The sequence below is a fragment of the Nomascus leucogenys genome, chromosome X (genome assembly GCF_006542625.1).
Source record: "Nomascus leucogenys isolate Asia chromosome X, Asia_NLE_v1, whole genome shotgun sequence".
NCBI classification, from domain to species: Eukaryota; Metazoa; Chordata; class Mammalia; order Primates; family Hylobatidae; genus Nomascus; species Nomascus leucogenys.
This window is the reverse complement of record NC_044406.1, coordinates 53,355,749-53,373,383: the sequence shown is the minus strand read 5'-3', so window position 1 is coordinate 53,373,383 and position 17,635 is coordinate 53,355,749. Positions and strand designations below refer to the sequence as shown.

Genomic DNA, 17,635 nt, shown 5'->3' with positions numbered 1-17,635 from the left:
CTGGAAAAGTGTTTTCAAATTATATATTTGTTAAAGGACTTGTATCTAGAATGTATTTCTTAAAACCCTTACATTCAATATTAAAAAGACAAATAATCATATTAAATAATGGGGAAAAGATTTGGATAGACATTTAATCAAGAAGATTTACAAATGCCTAATAGCCACATTAAAATATGTTCAACATCATTAGTTATCAGAGAAATGAAAATTAATATCACAATGAGATACCACTTCACACCCTCTTGAATGGGTGTGATTAAAAAGACATAATAATAAGTGTTGATGAGGATGCGGAGAAATTGGAACCCCCCCCTACATTGCTAGTGGTAATGAAAAATGCTACCTACAGCCATTCTGTAAAAGAGTTTGGCAATTTCTTTAAAAGTTAAACATAAATTTACTACATGACATAACAATTTTGATCCTAGGTATCTACCCAAGAGAAATGAAAACATATGTCCACATAAAGACTTACACGCGAATGGTTATAATAGCCAAAAAGTGAAAATAATAATGTCTGGTGAATAGATGGAATACAATGATATATTATTCAGAAGTAAAAAGAAATGAAGTACTGACACGCACTACAACATGGATGAACCTTGAAAATATTATGCTAAATAAAAGAAACCAGGCAAAACTACATAACATATAATTACATTTATATGAAATGTCAATAAAAGGAAAATTGATAGGGAAATTAAAGCAGATTAATGGTTGCCAGGGAGTGAAGAAGTAGGGACTGACTGCAAACAGGCATGGGGGAACTTATTGGGTTGAAAATGTACTAAAACTGGTTCATATTGATGTTTGCTCAACTATAAATTTGCTAAAAATCACTGAATTACATGCATACAATAGGTAAATTTTATGGTATGTAAGTCATACCTCAATAAAGTTGTGGGAGAAAAAATTAGCAGCAAGGAAAATAGCTGGAAAAGTGATAATTGTTAAAAGTAGGTAATCAGTTATAAGGGTTCATTATGCTATGCTTTCTATTTTGTGAATGTTTGAATTTTTTAATATCCACTTTTAAAAAGAAAGTAAAGAAATATGAAGACTGGTACTTTATGTGATGACTACTGGGTAATTGTATACCGAGAAAGAGCAAAACATAAAAATATAGAAAAGGGACAATTTGAAAAAATAATAGGGATGCATTTTTTTCAGAATTAAAGAGCTTATTAGTTTTGGCAGCTTTTTGCTGAAGTTTTTAGGGTGTTCTATATATAAAATCATATCATCTGCAAACAAACAATTTTACTTCTTCCTTTCCAATTTAGATGCCTTTTATTTCTTTTCCCTGTTTAATTGCTCTGGCTGGGACATCCAGCACTATATGGAGTAGAATGGGTAAGAGTAAGCATACTGTATTGTTTCTGATCTTAGAGGAAATGGTTTTAGCTTTTCAATGTTGGGTATAATGTTAGCTAAGAGCTTGTCATGTATGGTTTTATGTTGAGGTAAATTTTTTCTTTATCTCATTTGTTGAGTTTTTAGTATGAAAAGATGTTGATTTTGTCAAGTGCCTTTTCTGCATCTATTGAGATGATCATATGGGTTTTATCCTTCATTCTGTTAATGCAGTTTAGCACAACTATTGATTTGTTTATGTTAAACCATCCTTCCATTCCAAGGATAAATCCCACTTAGTCAGGTTGAATGAGCTTCTTCATGTGCTGTTGAATTCAGTTTGCTAGCATTTTGATGAGGACCTTTGCATCTATGGTTTATCATGGATATTGGCCTGCAATTTTTCCTTTTTTTGGTAGTATCCTTGTCTGACTTTGCTATCAGAGTATGCTGGCTTTGTAAAATTGGTTTGGAAGTGTTCCCTCGTCTTCAATTTTTGGAAGAATTTGACAGGAATTGGCATTAATTCTTCCTCAAATGTTCAGAAGAATTCATCCATGAAGCCAGCACTTTCTTACAAGATGCTATTCTACAAGCTATTCCAGCTCATCTTGTGGGCTCATCAGTGAGAAAAAGGCAACTACAATAAGTTCTCATTTAACATCATCAACAGATTCTTGGAAACTGCCAATTTCAGCAAAATGACATATAACAAAACCATTTTTTTCCTCATCAATGTTTTAATGAAATGACATTATTTGAGGACCTGCTGCACATCCTTTCACTTAAAGTTACAGTTTTCAAGAACCTATGGATGATGTTAAGTGACAACTTACCACAAACCAATATAAAAATAAGCAATTTTTGAACAAGTATTTCACAAAACAGGAAATCCAGTTGGCCAATTATCACAAAATGGTATTCAACTTAGTAATAAGAGAAATGAAAATTAAAATCATGAAGACTGTAAACATCTACTGGATTGGCAAAAAAAAAATATCTAACAATACCATCTGTTTGCAGGCAAGGATGTGGAGCAAAGGGAACTCTCATACACTACTGGTTAGACTGTAAATTGGTATAACTACTTCTGAAAATTTGACATTATCTTTAAAATGATATAGATAAGCATGTGGAGATATATTCACCCCTTGACTTGACAATTCCTCTCACTGGTATATATTCGAGTGTGTGAATATATATACTGTGTTGTGTGTATACTGTGTTGTGTGTATATGCGCCAGGATACATATTCACAGAATATACATATCAGTGTTGGTCACAATAGAAAAAAATCTGAAAATAATCCAAATAGTCAGCAACAAGAGAATGGATAAAGTTTTGGATATCATACAATGGAATATTAAATGACAATAAAAATGAACAGGCTACAAAAATATGCCACAATTTTGATGAATTTTAAGGCAATATTAAGCAAAAGAAGCAAAACGTAAAGGAATATATAGCATTTAATTATGTTTACACAAAGTTCAAAAACAGGCAAAACAAAATCATTTTGTTTCAGAGTATTATGATTATGCAAAACAAAATCATTATGTTTCAGAGTATACGCTTATGCAGCTAAACTATAAATAAAAGCAAGAATGTGGTTAACCATAAGAGTTAAAATATTAATTATTCCCGGGGGGAGAAGGGGCTTGTGATATGGACAGGATACACCGGGAGCTTCTGCTTGATCATTCGATTTTGTTATTATACTATATATCTATGTTTTATGTACTTTTTAATATGCTGTATCTTATAATAAAGACTTTTTTAAAGCAAGCCCAGAAGTGTACATCATAATCCTGATTTGTAAAACAATAGTTAAAAAAATTCCCATGAATGTATACTTAGATTTGTGTATGTTTTTATACAATTTTTCACATAAACAAGGAGAAAGACATGGAATGTAACATGTGCAGCAGGATGCTAAATATTAATTTCACCTGGTGTGAAAGGAGGTGAAGGAGGAAAGGAGAAGCAAAAAAGAAAAGTGTCCACAATAAAAAGCAGTATGCATGATATAATCTATCTATGTGTATATATGTATGTGTGTGTATATATATATATATATATATGTGATGATATAATCAAAAATATTGAAATTTGATCATTAATATGTTTTTGGTTTCCATTTATCTATATTGCTTGAAATATTTTTACTAGGAAAATATATCACTTAAATAACTAGGCAAAAAAAAAAAAACCATTTTATCATGAAGGAGAAAAAGAAATGGGAAAGGAAAAGTAGAATCTGGGATTTGAGATGAGAGTCCAGTATCTAGTTCATCCTAGTGGAGAGATTTTTGAGATATGCTTTACCATCTTGGCAGTGTGTGTGTGTGTGTGCACGTGCACACAAATTTTTTTTTAATTTTAAAGTAACGTAAGCACATTGCCCAACATGAATCACCTTAGAGGTAGGAATTGAACCCAGGTCTGAATGATTCCAAATTTCATGTTCTTTCCATAAAGTAAGCACCATTAGAAAGGAGACCCCACTCTCCACCCCCTATCCCTGCCCACTTCTCCGATGGTATAATTCAGATTGACTGGAGAGGAAAAGAGAAAAACCTAGGAATGGAGTGATTTCTAGATATTTTTATCTGATTCTCAAATATTTATGAAAGAAAGTGGTTTTTCAAGTGAAAAGACATTGTAGAAAAACAAATCAACCAACCCACTGATTCTTCCCTTTCTTTTTTAGGACTCCTTGGAAGAGACTGAAGAAAGTATTGATGCCTTAGTGTCCTCGCAGTTATCTACAAACACTCACAGTCTGGCAAGTGGCCTATCAACTGTAAGCAGTTCACTAGGACATGTGGAAAGTTTCTTTTCCCTCTTTTTGATTTTCTGTGCATTTCCAAAGGAGATATGAATGTTCTTAGGAAAATGTGTGAAAATGAGTTAAAAGTCATTGTAAGATCCTGCTTACCCTTTGCCCACAGAGTACCTTTCAGCCTAATTTCGTGTGGGTTTTTTCTCAGGCTCCTGATTTCATCCTTCTTCCACAGTCCTCACCCAGGTTTTAAAATCTCCTCACTCCCTAGTTCAGGCTCAGTCAGCTCAAGCCTATAAATGATTTTTCAATTATCTGCTGACACATTTCCCTGACACCATTTTCTAAACTCCCCAGCTGTCCTCCAGACCGCTGCCAGTCATTTTCCTAAAACACATGCCCAATCAGGTCTGTCTTCTACTCAAAACCCATCCATAGCTTCCCACTGCCTACAAAATAAAGTCCTTTCTTACTTTAGTGTTCAAGGCCTTTTTTGAGAGGAAGGCCCTGTGTCCTTGTATCTAACTGTGTGTAAGTCTTTTTCTTGGCTTCTCTGATTTCTGTTGCTCTGATACTTTTTTTCTTTTGATCTTTGGATGACTTCTCTAAAGAGTTCTCAAGCAGGTTCTGACAGGAAGTGGACCTACCTAAATGTGCCTGATGCTGACTCAGACACTGTGAGTTTTCAACCTTTCCTTATTGTTCTTTCCAACTATACTTCACAAATTTCATGGTCTAGGAACTATGATTAAGAAATTTGTCCCATATTTATCTTTTTCCAACTTATATACAATTAACCAGAGGTTATCTTTTAAAAGATTGATGAGGTTATCAGAACCCAAGTATTCCAATTCATTAAACATTGGAATCTGAACACCATTCAAAAGACACATGCTCTAAAATGATTAACTATCAACAAAACCTTTGAAGTAAACATCTATTTTAAATCACAGCCTTAGCTTGGTTAAGAGCATATAGTTTAGTTAGTAGTAAAATTGCCATAGCTGTCTTAATTTCTCACAAGCCTCTGTATTTGTGGTTTCCTAAATTTCCTTCTATCCGTAGGGGCCCTCTGCTTACAGAGGATTTTCTTTGAAAATGTAGCTACACAGATCTAGTATAGACACAAATCAGTGATATAAGGAGGTAATCAGGTATGGTGGGGTAGTCCTCAGAGTAGCAACCTGGAAATCTTGCTTTATTTCTTGGCCCTAGCAACAATTTTTGTGAGCTAGAATTTTCTCATTTGTAACTTGAGGAGGTTGGGGTTTATTCTTGAAACCTTTGATACTCAAAGCATTCTCTATGGACCAGCAACATTGCATCTCTTGGAACAGATACCCCAAAACTTTCTCAGTTCAAAAAGCCCCTAGTGTCTCAGTAATTCTTTCCTGGCACTAAAAGTAGCACCTGACTAGTCCATTTATTAAGTAGTTAGACCCAAACAGTGTAATAAGCAGTGTATCCTAACAACTTACTAGCCATTTGTAAAAAAACGCTACAAGTGAAAGAAATTGAAAGAAAAATAGTATTGTTATTTCATCCTTAAATAGCACCTATTACTTACCACTAATAGGATATGTGTGCCTACTGAGCACTACACAGTTACCAAATCTTGGAATCTGATTGGACATCACCACTTTCATTTCCCATTTCATATTGATTTTTATGCAATACTTGCTTTTTGTTGCAGCAGCTGCCAAAAACTCAGCTTCAAACAAATAGGAGTTCATTGAAAAGAATAAAGTGTGGTTTAATGTTGACACTGTGAATTACTAGTTAGTAGCTTACATGATGTCTGATAGGTGTTGTTGTGTTTCCCTTGAGAATTTAAAATATTTCTGTGATTCCCCTGTGAGTCTGCTGTGGTGCTCTGTGGTATCTCGATACACAGTTTGGGAACTGCAGGCCTAGGAGTTTGTTAGAACAGCCAAATCTCAGACCTCACCCCAGACTGAAGAGATAAGCATTTTCAGTTTAAAAAGGTATCTGGGTGCTGCTCAAAGCCACCTGCTAAACATGAAAATTCTGTTGCTTTGTTTTAGGAATAAGAAAGACAGATTAGGTCACTCACTGGCTTTCTTTAAGCTGTAATTTCCAAATAATTATGGAATTATTGGTCTGCTCTTGCCCGTGAAGAAGCTTAGAAGACATGTGACCACATCACCCACATCCTGTTCTTTGGTCGGTCTCTACTTCCAGAAATTGGTGGAACATAATGGCTTTTACCAAAAGCAAATTATGAAAAAGAGGACAGTCTAAGGTCCCTGTGTATTTACCATAGTCTTGACTTCCCAGTGGTTCACACAAAAGTGGTTTTGAAACTATTGGGTCATCCACGAAAGACCTTCAGGTGGTCTTTTGTGACAGTTACTAAGATACACAGTTTTCACTTCTAGTGCCAAAGGATAATTTTATTACATTTACAGTAGTCACCTTTATCCACAGAGGATACATTCCACCTACCCCAGTGGATGCCTGAAACCTTGCATAGTACCAAACCCTAGCCAAGAAACACCAAGGTCACATTTTCACTTAAAGAAAGCACTTTTGGCTTCTCTTTGACATATATAAATTACTACCATCATTACTCTTACACTTTGGAGTCATTATTAAGTAAAATAAGAATGAGTTGAACACAAGCTCTGTGATAGCAGGACAGTCAATCTGATAACTGAGACAGCTAAGTGACTAATGGGCAAGTAGCATCTACAGTGTGGCTCCAACTGGACAAAGGGAGGCTTCACATCCAGGGTGGGATGGAGCAGTATGATGTGACAGTTCATCATGCTACTTGTGAACCCCAAAAATCTGAGGCAGGTCTCAGTTAATTTAGAAAGTTTATTTTGCCACAGTCGAGGACCGGCACCCCGACACAGCCTCAGGAAGTCCTGCCAACATGTGCCCAAGGTGCTCACAGCACAGTTTTGTTTTATACATTTTAGGGAGACATAAGACATCAATCAACATATGTAAGATGAACACTGGTTGGGTCTGGAAAGGCGTGACAACTCGAGGTGGGGAGGGGGCTTCCAGGTCATAGGTAGATAAGAGACAAATGGTTGCATTCTTTTGAGTTTCTGAGTAGCCTCTCCAAAGGAGGCAGTTAGATATGCACTTATCTCAGTGAGCAGAGGGGTGACTTTGAATAGTACGGGAGGCAGGTTTGCTGTAAGCAGTTCCCAGCTTGACATTTTCCTTTAGCTTTGTGATTTTGGGTGCCCAAGATATTTTCCTTTCACATACTCAAAACAGCATACAATTTAAAACTTATGAATTGTTTGTTTCTGGAGTTTTCCATTTAATATTTTTGAACTGCAGTTGACCATGGGTAGCTGAAACTACAGGAAGTGAAACTGTGGATAAGGGGGACTACTATAAATTAAAAGCTGTCTCAGGTCATTAGTGTCTTATCAAAAGCCTCATTCATTCTGGTAGATTTGGACTTTTTTTTAAATTTATTTTCCTGATTGGTTGGTGTGTGATTTTATTGTGTAGTGGTATATTTTCTGGGCTTCTACTTTATACAGATTTACAAAGCCGTAGTCTTATACTACTCATGTAGCCCCACAGCTAGCTACTCAGTTGAGGGAAATCATGGAAGCTGTGGGTACGTGATGTTCTTCTGACATGTCCTTGTTAAAGCTGCAGTTATGGCTCCCCGGAGACTGATGGGATGCTCCCTGTAGGTGTCAAAGAAAGAAGTATGTGGCTCCTGCTAGCACAGAATATGAGATAAGCTATCCTTTGTCCCAATCAATGTATTCTACACCTTATAGTAGATTGAACTTGAGTCTACCAGTGAAAATGGAGAAAGCTGCAGGGATGGACGAGAAGTGAGATTTGAAATGCCTCAATTACCCTGTATTCACTAGTAGAAGTGAGTAAGCAAAGGATATTCTCTAACCCAAGAAGGAAATGCTTCCCCTCTAAGCAAGTTTTCTGCCTTTTTTCCTGATGGTACTAGATCTGTTGTCTTTTCTCCAGCTGGGATTTTATACAACACCAGCCAAACAAGTGACTCTTGTTTTCTTTCCTCACCCTAGACTTCCATGCTCATTATAAAGAACAGGAACTATAATTGAATGAAGTGGGTTGATTCTGTGAAGAGATCATTAGAATGACACTAGAAGCCTTTTTCCATCTTGTTTATTCCAGACCAGCCTTAATAGCATGATGAGTGTTTACAGTGAAACGGGAGACTATGGCAATGTGAAAGTCAGTGGTGAAATCCTTCTCCATATCAGCTACTGCTACAAAACTGGTGGGCTCTACATTTTGGTCAAGAATTGCAGAAATCTGGCCATAGGAGATGAAAAGAAACAGAGAACAGATGCGTAAGCACATAGCATGTTCCTCAGACTATTTCAGTCACTGCCTTTTTTGTCTGTATGTGTGTTTCCTTTTCAAAAGTCTTAGCATTCTTCTTGATTCAGTCTTCTCAGAGAGTTGATTGTCATGTTCCTCCTATACCACACTTTTAAATATTCTCTGAAGCACATGTAAACTGGTTGTGTCCTTGATTAACTGATTTTTAAAACATAATTCAGGATTGACATATTTGAAATTTACACAGAGGCAGCTCTTTGAAGTAGAATGCTGACATGTTGGCACACCCAGGATGTATAAAAGCATCTTGTCGATTTTTGTTCTGGGAAATCCTCCAGAGAAAATTACCAAGCTGTTACCCAATTAAACAACTCAAAAGGGCAATTATGAGGCTCTCAGGATTCTAGAGATCAGCCTGGGAGGGCAGGTATGGACCATAGCACATTGGAGAGAAGCTAGATATAAAGGTGTGTCAGGGGTCCTCAAGACCACTGCCAGGTTCAGTGATTCACTAGGAGGACTCAGGACTCTGCACGCAGCTATAATCAGCAAAGAGGCACATGGGGCAAAGTCCAGGGGAGATCAGGCTCAAGCTTTGCAAGGGTCCTTTCCCAGTGGAGTCACATAGGGTGCATTTAATTCCTCTGGCGATGAGTTCTGACAACACTTGTGAAATGTTGTCTGCCAAGGAAGCTTGTTAGAAACTCAGCTGGTCACATACGAAATTTCCAGTCTCTCAGAAGAAAAGAACCTGTTCAGCATAAGCCATATTGTTTGTACAAACCATTTAGGAACAGCAAGCCACTTTTATCAGTTCTGGGAATGGTGGGAATCCTGAAATCCAAGTTGCCAGATGCCACCCAAGGGCCAAATTTGTAAGCAGGCATTTAGAAGAATGGTAGTCTCAGGCCCACGATGTTAACTCTTTTCTGCACAATAGATGGCCTAGGTCCAATAAATAACTCAGAGAACCTGGTTCCAAATGCCCTAAGATAGACAAATGAGTGGATTTTGACTACAGATTGGTCCACCTGCCTCCTCAACTACATTTCAGAGGGCTACAGGACCAATGTAATTATTTTGACTAGCATGGAAAGGGGTCTTCTAAAACTCAACAGATATTCTGTAGAACTTTAGTAGCATCTTATACATTTCAACTTTGTACACATCTTGTACATTTCTGAGTCTGCTGTGATACCCTGCTTCAAGAGGCTCCTGAAATAGCTCAATCGAAAGTGTTGGGTAGAATTGCTATCACTACTTCAGGTTGTTATTTTTTATTTTGCCTTTTTCACTATTTTCTTTTACGCACCCATTACCATTGACCCCACTCTTTGACATTAGAAGGCAAGACTAGGAATAGAGAAGCATCTAATCCCAGAAAAGTTTGTGAGACCATTAATATTAATAGTGTATTACATGTATTGAGTAGTACAATATGGTAGCTCCTTGGATGTGTCAACTAATTTAATCCTCACAAGGCTATCAGTTAGACACTGTTATTTTCCCCGTTTTACAGATGAAGAAACTGAGGCACAGAGTGGTTATTTAGCAAATTCTTGAGGTCACCAAATCTCTGAGGCATGGAGTGATTCAAAACCAGGTGGCTTGACTCCAGAATCCACACTCTTTTATCATTATACTTTACCACTTCTCTCTTACGGAAGGTCCAGGGTTCTATTTTAAGGTATCCTGTTATATAGACAAAATTCTCTTTGGTATTTCCTTTCATGCTCACTGGCCCTTTGCCTCTTTTATTCACAGCGACGTCTTTGAACATTTCTTGCACATAGATGTTTCACAATAATTACATTTATATTTTCTTATCTATAGTTATGTCAAGTCATACCTTCTTCCTGACAAGTCCCGGAACAACAAGCGTAAGACCAAAATCAGAACAGGCACCAATCCAGAATTCAATGAAACACTAAAGGTAAATAAATACGGTCTCATAGTAACTCATGTGATACCGTTCACAACTTCAATGGTTTAGAAGTAACTACAGAGAATATTTTATTTGTGAGTCAAGGCTTGTATATGTTTTAGAAAATTAGAATTTGAATAAATTAACAAAATACCTTTGACTTTTCTAACATCTTTTGAGAAAAAGAAAACACTCTTATTCTATTTATGTTTACGCTGCTACTGAATTTGAACCTTGAGTAGAGATGATCCAGCCAAACTGCATTCTGTGCTGATGCATCTTGCCAAAAAATCGATTTTACCTTTGGGCAAACAGTGCTTTTTCTGACTTCCCTAAAAGAAGCTTGTCACAGTTTTGATACTACTTAATGAGTCACTTTGCACACATTCATTGTTCTGCTAACATAGCATAGGTCTATACTGTTTGTTGTTAGGATTTCAGAATTTGACTAAATGTAGGTATGTGGTTAATGAATAGTGGAAATGCAGAGCCAGATTTGAGAAATCTCAGCAAAAGTGGCCTAGATAAAATATGGCCCAATCCAGGTCAATGATCCAGAAAATAGAAATCTCTTTCCAATGAGCTTTCACATAATTAACCCCTTCTCTTGCTATGGAACAATCTGGCCTGGTAAGAAACATCCAGGGAGAATGGAATGCAGAAGTTATTGCCAATTCTATGGAAATTTATGGGCTTGTGCCCCAGAATGATGGTGTCAGAGTTCACTTTAGGAGGAAATTAGTAAAGGCAGAAAGCCACAAGCCTGCATGTGTCAGTGGGAGCATGTGTGGAAGCAGAAACTAATATTAAGACAGAACAAACTGAAAAATGAATAAATACAGGTAGAGGGTAAATTCAATGGCCATAACAGGATAGGAAAGACGAGCCCAAACACAGTGAGAGGGTAAATTTAGGAAGCAGGGAGCCAAGGTTAATTATGACAGTAACAGCAAGAACAAGAATAGGCACTAATCCAAGATCAGGAATCAGTCAATCTGAAGTGTGTCCCAGATGGTGGTTGCATAGAACAAGCAGAAGGTTGGAGGGTGTGTTAGCATGTGGCCCTGGATAATGTTGTTACAAAAAAAAAAAGTGCTAGCCCAGGAATATCTTCTTTCTGTTTAATATACATGTACACCTTTTCACCTCTGCACTTAGGCTGGACTTTATAAAATTTGGTGTTTTCAAGTTTCTCATTGTCAATCCTTTTCTGGATTTGGGGATTCTCATTATGAACAAAATAAGAGAGAAGGTGGAGAATTTATATATTAAACTTTGAGCTTACAAAGTAGATGTGAAAAAATAATTAAGGAAAATGAAAAACCAATAAAACTGGAAAGAGGATAAGCTTCATCACCTAACACTTTTTATACAGTATCTGGAGTTTATCTCTACCTCAAATAATTTGTGTATATATCTTTCAATGCAAAGTCTGGCACAAAATGAGTTTATGGCATAGAACTTCAATTGTAGCAGAAACAAAGAAAAACAAAGAGTTTTCTTTGTGTTTGTTTTGTTCATATTACTGATGCATATGATCTGAAAGATGTTGGAAGTAAATTTCGACCTCTCCTGGAATTGGATAGAGCCCTCCTTGTGGAGTGTAATGTTGTAAATCTCATTTGCAGTACACCATCAGCCATACCCAGCTGGAAACAAGAACTCTGCAGCTCTCCGTCTGGCACTATGATCGATTTGGACGTAATAGCTTCCTCGGGGAAGTAGAGATTCCTTTTGACTCGTGGAACTTTGAAAATCCAACTGATGAGTGGTTTGTGCTTCAACCCAAGGTAGGAAATGCTCTCAGATTAGTCAGTTATGCAATGAGATAAGTTACGAGCGAAATTGATGTCACAAACCTAAAGAACTTGAAGACTTTCAAATTTCAAGTGATAATCTGCAAAAAATTAGTGCAGTAAATTTTGGAATAATATTATAAAAATGTTGTAAATCCACTGTTTTGGAAATTCTTTGTCAATATAGGTCATCTGTATCATGAAAGCTACATAATCATATTTTTTTGCTAAAAAGTTTTATTATTTGACAGTCTCATTGGATAACTGAAAGCAACACATTATATGATCTTATTAGAGAGTCTTCATTTTCACATAGGTGAAACCAAATTCATACAGCATGAACAATCTCCAAACATTACCTTTATTTCTCATTCTCCACAATTCATACCATAAGCAGGAGTGATCTTGCCTTTGCTTATATGAGGGAATAACCAGTAGCTAAAGTATCTGATTTTCTTACTTTCCTACTTTTGGGATTCATGACCAAGGCCTTGAGTTACATTCAGAAAAAAATCTTAGAGCTGATAATTAAATGCCAATACTGTATAGCATGTTCTAATCTAGACCAACAGTACCTTGGATTCACTTTAAGTGACTGGAGTCTCTATGCATTTACAGTACTTTTTAAGCCAAAATGGAGGTGAGTAAAGGTCACATTTATGCAGCCAAAGATTATTCTTTATATACAGAAAGGCAAAAGCACATTATGATGTAGACAGTGGACTCAAATCAAACTTACTTGGTTCTATCCTGGCTTCATGACTGCCCATGTGACCTTGGGCAAATTATTTAACTTTTTATTCCTTAGTGTCCTCAGTTGTAATATAATCATTGGTTGTAGCCTATAGGTCTGCGGTGAAGCTTGAATAAACATTCTATGCACGGCTGTCAGCATTTTATTAGGAACATTGTAAGCTCTCAATAAGTGTTAGATAGTATACGTGTTACTTGGGAGTCCTTGTATTGCAACAGACAGAAACTCCAGCTCATACTGCTCAAAAAATAAAGGGAGATTATTGGCCAGCAGTGATTAGGCATGGCTTGATCCAGATGTTCAAATCTTATCAAAGTCTTGGAATTTCTTGGTCTCTCTTCTTATCTTCATTGGCTTCATTTTCAGGTTCCATGCAGTGTTGTCCTCCCTGACTAGCTCCAAGCATGCCTCTCTAATGACTACAGTGGCTGCAAGCCTTTCATCTTTGCACCACACTGTTCAGAAGAGGAGAGGGTTCCTCCTCCTCCAACAGCCAAATCAGTGCATTGGGCCTGGTTCTCCTAATTATAATTCTGTCATTTGCCTATTCTAAGCTAATGACTGTGGCCAGGGAGGTGAGATGCATTAGCTGGCTTAAGACAATCAGAATATACCCTGGTTCTGAAGAGGGGAACAATAGCATCCTTCCAGTCAATTTCCTGGAAATAGTTGAAGGACTTCGCTGGAATGATATCTAAGCTCCCCTAGACCTCTCCCAGGCATCCTTTGTGCTTAGAAATCAACACTTTCCACAGTAATCACTTCCACATTGTCAATGAGTGGTTCACAGTCTATCATAAGAGGGAAGCATCTCTAAGTCTTTCTGAGTCTACTGAAGGTAGAAAAGTTCTGATTGCATTCACTGTGGAATACCATGGGTCCTCTGCCAGATCCCCTTAGGTTCCTAACCATGTCCATTAGGAGATTTGCCACAACAGCCTCCACCTGAGACTCTCTTTAGAAGACTTCCCTTGGGCTACTGTAGCTTTTTGCCTACGTAAGCAGAGAGCCAGAAGTCCTGGGAATTTTTGTACCCACTGCCACAAGACAACCCTTCATCAATAACTGATAGGTGGGGGAGTGTGAAGGCCCACTTCCTTACTGAAAGTGGGAAAAACTCCAAAGTGTTACGTATACTACCACATCAGGTAGAAGCTACCTTCCATGGAATTTTGCCCAAGATTAGACTTGTCCCTATTGACTTGCTTCCCATACCTCTTTACTGGTCTCTCTGAGAGAACTTCCTTAATAAATCACTTCATAAGAATCTTCACCTTGGAGTCTGTTTCTGAAGAACCCAACAGAAGTTAGTGTCTCTAATCTCTGCCATCTTCCTCTGCGCAGCTTCCTCTGTTCTATATAGAAGAATAGCTGAAGACACAGACGTGCTTAGATATCATGTCTTCCAAAAATGGGGAGGACAGGCACAAAGGCATGCTCTATATGCTGCCTTGTGCTTCATTAGTGGCTCATCCTCGGGCTGAGCTGGGCTCTGTGTGGTTGATTATCAGCCAGCCATGTGAAGTGGCACTTCAGTTTCAGTTTCCTGCCTCGGTCATTTCAATGCAATTGTCACTCCAGCAGCTGCAGATGTAGTATGAGCAGCCTTGGAGACTTGACGTTTCTCGTAGATTATGCAGTCGAGAAGGTGAGAGTTACACAGACTGATTTCCCTAGTAATAGGGGATCAGAATTAATAATCCTTAATAATTTAGAAATACTGACATACTTCTGCACTAGGAGTGCCAGAAAGGCATGGTGCCTTATTGCTTATTGACTCTGTTAGTGAAGGTTCCTCAATATTTATCTTTGTATGGGTTAGGTCCTACAGTGCTAAGCCAGTGAGGAGACTGGTGCAGAGAAAGAACTCAAGATGCCAAACACACTGTAGTTTCACAGTATAACTTCCTTTTTACTTCATGGCATGGGATTATTTATTAGCTGTAAATCATTATCCTTCTGAAAGGCATGTCAGGTAGTTAGACAAGGTTTTATCAGTATGAATTGCCTTTCATGCCTTCCCAGAGTGTACTATTATAAAAACAAGGACATCTGAAAATCAACAGCAAGTTTACGTGATTTTCCAAGGAAACGTTTATTCTGCCTTCAGGTAGGGAGTAAATGTATGTTCCTTTGGAATTATACCTAGATTAAAGGCTCTCTCTTTTTTTGGCAGACTTTTGTCTGTAATTCCTTACTCTATGTTACACCTGTAAATGCACTGGGAGTCTCTTTCTCACTCCGATGGAAAGTGGACCTCTCTTTTTTTCAGAAAGCAGAAGGTGGTGGGTGTCATCTGCTTATTTCACATCTCTGCTCAGATAGTCTCAGTGGTTCCCTACTACTTTTGGATATGGTTTGAATAAATACTAACCCTCACCCAGGCACTCAGTGTTCTGTTGAATGGCCCAGCCTACTGTCGCAGCCAAAGATGTTAGTTCTCTACCCATCCCCATTTTCTTGCAAACAGGGCTCCCCTTTGCTTTCATTCCCATTAGCCAACCCCTGCCAATCATTGTAGGAGGGGAGCCTTCGGGCCGCTAGAGAGGGCTTGGTTTGCAGGCCAGAAAAGCCAACATAGCCTGGGTATTTAAGTCTCCTGGGGGTGAGCAGAGCCTTGATCAATGACTGGTGGATTAAGGAACATCAATACACCCACGTTCTCGCCTCTGATTGGAACAGCTCTGAAGTGTGATCTGTCACATCTCCAGAGTACCCCTATGGGACTTAACAAAAGTTACTCTCCATGGAACTTTGCCTGAAATCACATCCTTAAGCCTCCTTCACTTTCGCTCCCCCTTCCCCAGTACCCTTCCTAATAAAATACTGTAACTTAAGTAAGTGCCTTAGCATCTTCTGGGAAACCCTGAGTTGACACCTTATTTCCATCCTCCTTGCTACTACCTCCCTGTACACACTCCCCTGATCACATTTGACTTTCTGTCAGTCCCTAAACATATTCTACACAACCCCAATCATATTTTGCTCATACTGCTTTCTCAACCTGGATTAACCTTCCCAATCCATCTTCATCTGTCATCATGTCTCCCATCCTTTAAGGACCAGGTAAGAGCCACCTCTTTATCCCAATCTGGATTAATCTCTCTCTTCCCATAGTAGTTTCTTTTTACTTGTGTTGGAGTAACTGTCACCGTTTACCTTACATTGAACTTTCTGTATAGTAGAAACCCTCTTCCCCCAGAAATTACAACCAGTAGTAGGTCAGTTAATAGACAAAGTCGCAGAAATCACCCACATACAAACACACACAATGTATTTCTTTTGTTTTTAATTATTTTGAATTGACACATAAAAATTGTATATATTTATCATGTAAAATGTGGTTTCTAAATATGTATATATTATGGAATGGCTACATCAATCTAGTTAACATATATATTACTTCACATACCATACTTTTTTTGTGGTCAGAACACATAAAATTTACTCTCTTAGCAATTTTCAAGAATACAAAACATTGTTATTATTAATAACTATGGTCACCATGTTGTAAAATAGATTCCTCAAATTTATTCCACCTATCTAGCGGACATTTCATTTTGTTAGGCCAACATGTCCCCCAGTTCTCCCCACCCCCAGCCCCTGATAACCACCACTCTACTCTCTGCTTCTATTAATTCAACTATTTTAGATTCCACTATTTTAGATATAAGTGAGGTCATGCAGTGTTCATCTTTCTGTGCCTGGCTTATTTTAATTAACATAATGTCCTCCAGATTTATCCATGTTGTTGCAAATGCAAATGACAAGATTTTATTTTTTAAGGCTGAGTAGTATTTAATTGTGTATATATACCATATTTTCTTTATCACTTCATCCACTGATGGACAATTAGGTTGTTTCTATATGTTGGCTATTGTGAATCATGCTGCAATGAGCATGGGAGTGTAGAGATCTCTTTAAGATACTTATTTCATTTCCTTTGGTTATATACCTTGTAGTGGGATTGCTAGGTCATGTATATGGTAGTTCTATAACACTTACTATATTTAGTCTTTTTGATATTAGCCAGTCTAACAGGTATGAGGTAATAGCTCATTGCGATTTTAATTTGCATTTCCCTGGTGGTTAGCGATGTTGAGCATTTTGTCATACACCTTTTGGCCATTTGTATGTCTTCTTTTGAGAGATGTCTATTAAGATCCTTTCCCCATTATTTAATTGGATTATTTGTTTTCTTACTATTGAATTGCTTGAGTTCCTTATGTATCTTCAATATTAAATTATTTAACTTAAACTATATCACATCTATGATTTGCAACTATTTTCCCTCATTCTGCAGATTGCCTCTTCACTCTGTTGATTGTTTTCTTTGCTCTGCAGAAGTTCAGTTTGAGGCAGTCCTATTTGCCTGTTTTTGCTTTTGTTTCCTGTGCTTTTAGGGTCATATTCAAAAAAAATTTCCCAGACCTATGTTATGGAGCTTTTCCCCTATGTTTTTCCTAGTAGTTTTACAGTTTCAGGTCTCATGCTTAAGTCTTTAATCCACTTTGAGTTGATTTTTGTATATGGTGTGAGATAAGGGTCCAATTTCATTCTTCTGCATGTGGATATTCAGTTGTCCCAACACTGTTTATTAAAGAGACTGTCCTTTCCCCATTGTGAATTTTTGGCACTTTTGTTGAAAATCAATTGACCATAAATTTATTTCTGGACTCTCTATTCTGTTCCAT

General features: G+C 37.5%; 1 protein-coding gene across 2 annotated transcripts in view; it reads left to right on the top strand.

Annotated features, from left to right (window-relative positions):
- Positions 1-17,635, top strand: part of SYTL5 (synaptotagmin like 5) — a 96,468-nt gene that overhangs the window by 65,071 nt on the left and 13,762 nt on the right. Inside the window, exons 9-13 of one of the 2 annotated variants that reach the window (XM_030807473.1) lie at positions 4,067-4,159; positions 4,750-4,815; positions 8,297-8,475; positions 10,301-10,400; positions 12,020-12,181. In XM_030807473.1, the coding sequence (XP_030663333.1) occupies positions 4,067-4,159; positions 4,750-4,815; positions 8,297-8,475; positions 10,301-10,400; positions 12,020-12,181 (600 nt within the window). The remainder of the gene's footprint in view (positions 1-4,066; positions 4,160-4,749; positions 4,816-8,296; positions 8,476-10,300; positions 10,401-12,019; positions 12,182-17,635) is intronic. The other variant, XM_030807474.1, reaches the window with a different exon arrangement.